This window comes from Akebia trifoliata, chromosome 1, assembly GCF_017979445.1.
Source record: "Akebia trifoliata isolate Shusen 1 chromosome 1, ASM1797944v1, whole genome shotgun sequence".
Lineage (NCBI taxonomy): Eukaryota > Viridiplantae > Streptophyta > Magnoliopsida > Ranunculales > Lardizabalaceae > Akebia > Akebia trifoliata.
In genome coordinates this window covers 32,071,372-32,079,156 of record NC_141375.1, presented here as the reverse complement: position 1 = coordinate 32,079,156, position 7,785 = coordinate 32,071,372, and the positions used below count along the sequence as shown (strand labels likewise).

Here is a 7,785-nt window from a genome sequence, read left to right as displayed (position 1 = left end):
ACCCTAAGCTTTACCCTACACTTTAACAAACGTGTTTTGTCTTACATGGGTTAGAAGTTTTGGAATGGGCTGATTTTTGGTGAGGATGATCGCTATGGTGAGAAGATCATCCTCACCAAAAATCAGCTCATTCCAAAATTTTTAGCCTCATGTTTACAAGTTGAAAAACCGTGGATCGTGTATTTTTTGTAAACCATTTTTGATGGGGTTAGAAGTTTTGGAATGAGCTGATTTTTGGTGAGGATGATCTCCTCACCATAGAGATCATCATCACCAAAAATTAGCCTATTCCAAAACTTCTAACCCATGTAGGACAAAACACATTTGTTAAAGTGTAGGTAAAACTTAGGGTGGGGAACGGACCCTATATATATATATATATATATATATATATATATATATATAGGGTCCCGTTCAATGGCTAACTTTTTGGCAAAACATTTTTCAAAACATGAGTTAGAAGTTTTGGAATGGGCTGATTTTTTGTGAGGATGATCTCTACTGTTAAAAGATTTTCCTCACCAAAAATTAGCTCATTCCAAAATTTCTAACCCCATGTTTACAAGTTGAAAAATCGTGGACCGTCCATTTTTTGTAAATCATTTTTGATGGAGTTAGAAGTTTTGGAATGGGCTGATTTTTGGTGATGATGATCTCTACGGTTAAAATATTTTCCTCACCAAAAATTAGCTCATTTCGAAATTTCTAACCCCATGTTTACAAGTTGAAAAATTCGTGGACCGTCCATTTTTTGTAAATCATTTTTGATGGAGTTAGAAGTTTTGGAATTGGCTGATTTTTGGTGAGGTTGATCTCCTCACCATAGAGATCATCCTCACCAAAAATCAGCCTATTCCAAAACTTCTAACCCATGTAGGACAAAACACGTAGGGTAAAGTGTAGGGTAAAACGTAGGGTGTTGAACAGGACCCATATATATATATATATAGGAACAGTTCGGCGGCCCTTAAGTGCGCCAAGGTTTGTGCCAAGTTTTTTGAACCATCAGATATTGCGAGATGGGACGGTCAAGATTGAATAAATCAGCTGTAATGTAAACTTACTTTTGCATACAGAAATTTTCAAATTTATAAGTAAACTCCTAGAAATTAAACCCCAAGCCCCTCTATAGTTTTACTTTTAGTTTCCCACCACATTTCATTCACTCTATCTCTCTCCAAACTCTAGAACAACCATATCAGGCGAAGATCCCTCTCAAACGAAGGTGATGTCTTCGGTGAAGGCGTTTATATATATATATATATGGGGACGGTTCAGCAGCCCTAAAGTTTGCCAAGTTTAGTGCCAAACATTTTTCAAAATATGGGTTTGAAGTTTTGGAGAGAGCTGATTTTTTGTGAGGATGATCTCTATGGTGAGGGGATCATCCTCACTAAAAATGATCAGCCTATTCCAAAACTTCTAACCCCATCAAAAGTGATTTACAAAAATTAGATGGTCTACAATTCTTTAACTTGTAAACTAGAGTTAGAAGTTTCAAAAAATCAGCTTATTTTGAAACTTCTAACCCTATCAAAAGTGATTTACAAAAAATGTTTGGCACCAAACTTGGCAAACTTTAGGACTGCCGAACCGCTCCATATATATATTATTTTTTTTGAAAAATTATGTTTTTTTTCTTTTTTCACTCTCGCTCACTCTTTTTTATATTTATGAATGAATATAATGATTTAGGAATTGTATTTTGCTACACTAATCTCTATGGATGGTGGCTCCAGACTTTTGAGTATCAGTGTGATAGTAACCATTCATAAGCAACCAATCAGCTAACTTGATTTTTCATATTTTTGCCATAAGCGAAGGTGATTCAATTATTTCGAGAAATGAAACTTTTTTGGATTTTTAAAAGATGGATATTTTCTTGACGGAGAAAAGAAAGTATTGCATAGGGTGGTTGGGCTCTGTTAGAATGATTCCAAAAGCAACATTGGAATATTAGATAGCTATTGTATTACAAAGGTAAGTCTTTTGAAATCCATTAAGTTCTATAAATCCACCTGCCACAAGGAGATACCCCTTCACCCCTCACTTTTGCAAACTGAGGTTGGGAAAAGAAGAAAAAAAAGAAAGAAATAGAATACTAAAAGAAGTTTTCCACCGTTAAATAACTGCCAAGAGATGAAAAACCCGACAAGAAGAATAGAAACACCACCCCACCGCCACCACCACCACCAATACTTGAGTATATGCCCATCCGATGATCTCCCACCACTTATTGCCTAAACCATCCCCCCTAATCATAATGGAAAAACAGAGTGAGAAGCTACAAATTTTACTTCCAACAGATTTTTAGCTATTAAAGCATCTAAATAATATAATGAATTGAAGACAAAGTAGGACCCAGTAGTAAGCAAAATGTCATCTTGGGTGCAAGTTCTACATGGAGCCCAAGGTGTACTTGTCCCTCTGCCACATTCAAATGGAAGTCCTTGGTTGTAGGAGACAAGTACCAAATGTTTTTTTATTAACTAATAGACATGAATTTCGATTAGTAATAGAATGAAGGTTGAAGAGGAACTTAATTACCTCACTACACCAGCCATATATAATAAACTCTCGTACCTTGATTATGCGTGCTCAACATCAAGACCCCACCACTCCTGCTGGGCAGTCAGTTGTGCCAATGCTTTCTCCATATTGAAATATGGGCAGTCACGAACAACGAAACGTTTTAGGTTTAACATTGCTCCTTCGTTGATTACTAAATCATGTATTGCTTTCGACCTTACAATTTGCAAGAGTTGGAGTCCTGGAAAGCCTTGTGCTGAACAAACCATCCGACTCCCATCATATGCATCGCCCACCAATTTGAGGAACTGAAGGTTTGGTAGATTCCCTAGCACGGGCATCGGATCTTCCAGTAGTGCGGTGTCACGTAAGGTGAGTTTGGTAAGGTTTGGTGGCAACCCACTTGGAATTCTCGTCATCATCGGTGATTTGGAAGAGAGGGTTGTTCTTACCAACTTCAATGTCCAAAGGTTCTTCAATATAACAAGATTATTGAATAAAGCATCTCTGTGGTATTCTAAATTCCCACAGACTCCCAATTTGAAAAGATTGGGTAGTTTGGAGAAGACTTGGCTTGAACAACTGCTGGGACATATGGTAGACATAGTTTGAAGGAACTCTAGTGGGGAGTCGTCAGGTGATGGTTGGGGTAGACGAGTCTGGCCTTGGAAATGTGCATGTCTTAGTTTTTTCATCTTCCAAATCCCGTCTGGTGCATCAGGGAAGTACCTCGCTCTCATATCAAGAGTTTGAAGATTCCTAGCATTGTATATGGAAGGTGAAATTTTTATGAGGTCATTTTTGCTACTCATCCTCAAGTACCTCAAATGAACCATATTCCCTGTTTCACTGCACAAAGTATTAGCATCCGGTGATGAATGCTCGATCCTTAGCACTCTAAGTAATGGCACTCTTTTATATATAAAATTTAAAGAATAGCTAAGAGCTTCCGATTCCAACACGTCCGATCTTTGAGTGAAACAATGGAGAGAGCGAACTTTTGCAGCATTGGGTTTGCAAATAATTTCCATGAGAGTAGTATAATTCCCAGCAAGTCGGCGAGCATTATTTAGGGGAGGAGAATTTACATGCCCATGAACCTGGAGATATCCCTCTTCTCGAAATTCAGAAATGCATAGATCACGCAAACAATCGTGGATACGACATGTCTTCACCCCATAATCTGACCTCCTACTTTCCAAATGGACAAGGTTTCGCTCAACTAGCTTCTCCAAGTATGATTCTGCAGTGTCTTCCATCATTTCTACATGTTTCACTTGTATAAATCCCTCTGCTATCCACAGCTGGATCAACTGTATTACAGAGATTTCATGATCTTCGGGGAACATACCAAAATATAAGAAACAAGGCTTCAAGTAATGAGGCAGATCATCATAGCTTAAAGCCAATATATTTTCACACCGATCTGGACTCTTGTTGATAAAGGTACTCACTCGTTCGGAAAGTTCTCTCCACTCCTTCAAGTTGGCATACTTTGCTGATAGTAAGCCCCCTAAAACAACAATGGCCAGAGGCAGCCCGCCACATTTTTCGGCGATCTGTCTTCCCACTTCTTCACACTGTGGAGGGCAACTTTGACCTTGCTTTAATGCCTTCTTTCGGAATAGCTCCCAGCTTTCTTCTTCGTCAAGATAGCGTAGATGGTGAGGAGGGCACTTTGGGTCTGTATTGGCTTGCACAGCCACTTCGTTATCACGGGTCGTGATCATGACTCTACTTCCATTCCCCTGGTTTGGAAAGAATGAATTCAAGTCTGACCAGACTTGTGGTATCCAGACGTCGTCCATGACTATCAAGTATTTGGTGTTTGTAAAGTGATTTTGGAGCACCTTTCCCAGCTCTTGCACATCCATCTTCTCCATTGCTTCTGTGATTGTTGTAAATTGTTTTATGATGCTCAGCAGAAGTTGGATAGGTTTATATTCTTGAGATACACTCACCCATGCACGGCTTTGGAACCCATTCTTAATGCTTGGATGATTGTAAATCTTATGGGCCAGAGTTGTCTTCCCGAGGCCACCCATTCCTACAATAGAAATGACGGCGAGTTCTGGCTGTCCTCCTCCGATCAGCTGCTCCACCAACATATTTGCCTCAGCCTTAAAGCCCACAACATCCGTTTGCTCGTTGTCACTAGCCATCTCGCGATACGGGCGGCGGTAGTGACGGCGGTGGCGGAGGCGGGGCTCTACCGATGAAGCTTCTGAAAAAGCCTTCTTTGTTACAAAGTGAAACTTCTCGTTTGTAGCATAAATTTCATCCATCCTCTTCGTAATCTCCTTGATCTCTTTTCGAAAATCACGAGTCATTTTCGAATTAATGCCACCATCCCTCCTCCTAGTACTATCTTCTGTAGTGGAAGTGACATATGTGTCGATGACATCCTCAGCCTCATAAGCTAGATTTCTGATTTGGTTTAAAAGCTCCTTGGAAGCTATCTGGTCTTGATGTACCTCCTCAAAATTTATGAGGAAGGCACGCATCAGTTCCAGCCGATTAAAGAGGTGCTCCACCTCATCCTTCACTCCCAGAATCGAATCTGCTTCTTTTTGTATTAGTTCGCTTAGGTTCGCCAAGAGAAAAGAGACAACAGTTACGGCCATCAATCTCTCTCCCGATCGATCTCGATCTATAAGGTTGCAGATGCTAGCTAGCTATAAGTTTCAAGAAGCTTTTAATTTCTTCAACCCTCTCTTGCCTCATAACTTACAAGAGGAGGTAACACCCAATTTAAATAAATATTAGGAGGGTGACGAAGAGCTGTTGTGGATTGACTTCATTACAATATACGTATGCATGTATGTATAGACTATGGATTCTTTCACTCGTATCTTGATGAATAGCATTTAGGGTTCCGTACACACTTTTATGTCAAACAAAGTATGAATTGATGTCAATTTAAGGTCACTCCAGCATAATTCTTATTATTAATTTAAAATTTTAACACCACACCATGTGAATGCATATTATATAGATAAGTCACGGTAGAGTGACCTCAAAATTATCCCTTATATTGCACACCCTGACATGAAAATCTATCAGAATCATAGAAGCTTTTCGACAGACTTTCATGTTAGGATTTGCGATATGATATGAGTTACAATCTTGAGATCACTTCAGCATTAGTCTACATAATTTAGATGCGTAGGTACTACATATTACACTTATCTAAGTTTGGAGAGCTGAGGGCAATTTGGCCCAATGATAATCTCAAAAACTTATAAGCTATGTATTCATCTTTCATTAAGGACTAGTTAAAAGGAGTTTGATTCCATTACTTATAATTTATACTCTTATTTTATTATTTAGTATTTTTTTAATTAATATTTCTATATATTATTAATATAACAATGTGACAACACATATTTGAGTACATATTACATAGATTAGGTAGTTGGTACTCTGTATTAATCATATCTTAGTGAAATCAGAGAACTACGGGCTTTTTGACTCGATGATAAATTGAAAACCTTATAAGCTATCATCGTTCATTTAGGAATGATTAAAGGTGTTTGAGGTTTATAAGAAATCTGAAATGATACCACGAGAAAAGGATTATGATTTTTTTTATATAAATAAATATAATAATTATTTATAAAATATAGGGTAGGGTTCCATAGACTCAAGAAATAGTACACGATCTCAACCGTTTGAACAAAGTATTCAACGATGGGAAATTATCTTCAAGATATGCATAATATATATATATCCCTATGATGCATATTCGAAGATAATTCCCCATTGTTGGATGTTGTGTTTACACAATCAAGATCGTGTATTATTTCTTGAGTCAACGAAACCTAACCTACATAATATTATCTAATATTAATAAAAGAGAGCTACTATTTGCACTCCAACTTTTACTAATTACATCCCAATTAAAAATAAATAAGGGTAAATTATCATGCGTTGAATATGACAATATTATTGGTTCTAATACATTGCTCATTTTAATTCTCAAAACATGTTTTCTAGAGAGTTCACCACTTTTATAATCAACGGTCTCGCTAATAAAATACTAGTGAACTTGTCATTAAAAATATCAAAGGTATTTGACTTTAACATTACTTGCGATTTCCGCTGGCAATTTGTCAACGAGATTGCTGATAATAAAAGTCACTTTAAAATTTCATACGATCTCAATTGTAATTTACAATGAGATCATTGATTAGAAAAGTAACAAACTCGCGAAAAAACATGTTTTAGGAATTAAAATGAACATGGTACTGAAACTAGAATTTTGTCATAAGTTGCACATGTTTACGAAAATTTCTCAATATAAGAATATAAATTGTTAATGCCCCGTAAGTCATGAATTTGACACTTAGTATGAGCATTAATTCCTCAGGGATCACTAGTGACGACGTACCCTCACTTACCTGGTGCGTGTGATATGCAGGCATTGCACGTGCCCCGAGAGTAGTCTTTGGACAAGACCATGGTCTATGGACCGGGCAAACCCCAGATATGGCCCGATCCGCTGTGTATATATATAGGGAACGGTTCAAAGGACATATGTAAAAACAATGTAACATTAATAAATTTTCAAAATATGGGTTAGAAGTTTAGAATTGAGCTGAATTTTTTTGTGAGGATGATCTCTATAATGGGAAGATCATCCGGAAAAAAATTCAGTCCAATATGAAACTTCTAACCCCATTAAAAGTGATTTAGAATGTGGACCGTCTATGTTTTGTCAATTTTTGCCAATAATTTGTAGATCACTTTTGATGGATTTAGAAGTTTCAGATTGAGTTGATTTTTTGTGAGGATGATCTTCTCATCATAGAGACCATCCTCACAAAAAATCAGCTTAATCCAAAACCTCAAACCTATATTATGGAAAACCATTGTTTTTACATATGTCCCATGAACCGCCCTCATATATATATATATAAGTAAATTGTTGAAAATAAGTAAAAGTTGGGGTCCCAATAGAAGTTCTCTCATTTTTTTGTTTGCTAGATTTCTATGTTTGGATTTAAGATTTTATATGAGCCTAATCATAATTGTAAACAACTACTGAAATTGTTTGACAGTATTATAATATTTTGTAATGTTGAGATAATTATTGGAGCCAAACCTTTCTAATGTTTGAATCTGTGTTCTAATCTTTAATTTGGGTATAATAAATAATTTCAGAAATTGGGGTGTAATAAGTGTGCCAATAGCAGCTCTTCTAATAAAATCTTTTTTCCATTTTAATTGTTAATTATAAAGGGGCTATCGTATTGC

At 36.9% G+C, this 7,785-nt stretch overlaps 1 protein-coding gene across 1 annotated transcript; it reads right to left on the bottom strand.

Moving 5' to 3' along the window:
• Window positions 1–2,205: 2,205 nt before the first annotated feature.
• Window positions 2,206–5,200, bottom strand: LOC147411810 (putative disease resistance RPP13-like protein 3). Its single transcript, XM_086456266.1, has one exon. The coding sequence runs from the start codon at window positions 5,151–5,153 to the stop codon at window positions 2,589–2,591; it is 2,565 nt and encodes an 854-aa protein (XP_086312392.1). The 5' UTR covers window positions 5,154–5,200; the 3' UTR covers window positions 2,206–2,588.
• Between the last annotated feature and the right edge of the window lie 2,585 nt (window positions 5,201–7,785).

Coding starts and splice junctions, on each gene's coding strand:
- LOC147411810 (XM_086456266.1), bottom strand. CDS start 5,153: ATGGCCGTAACTGTTGTCTCTTTTCTCTTGGCGAACCTAAGCGAACTA.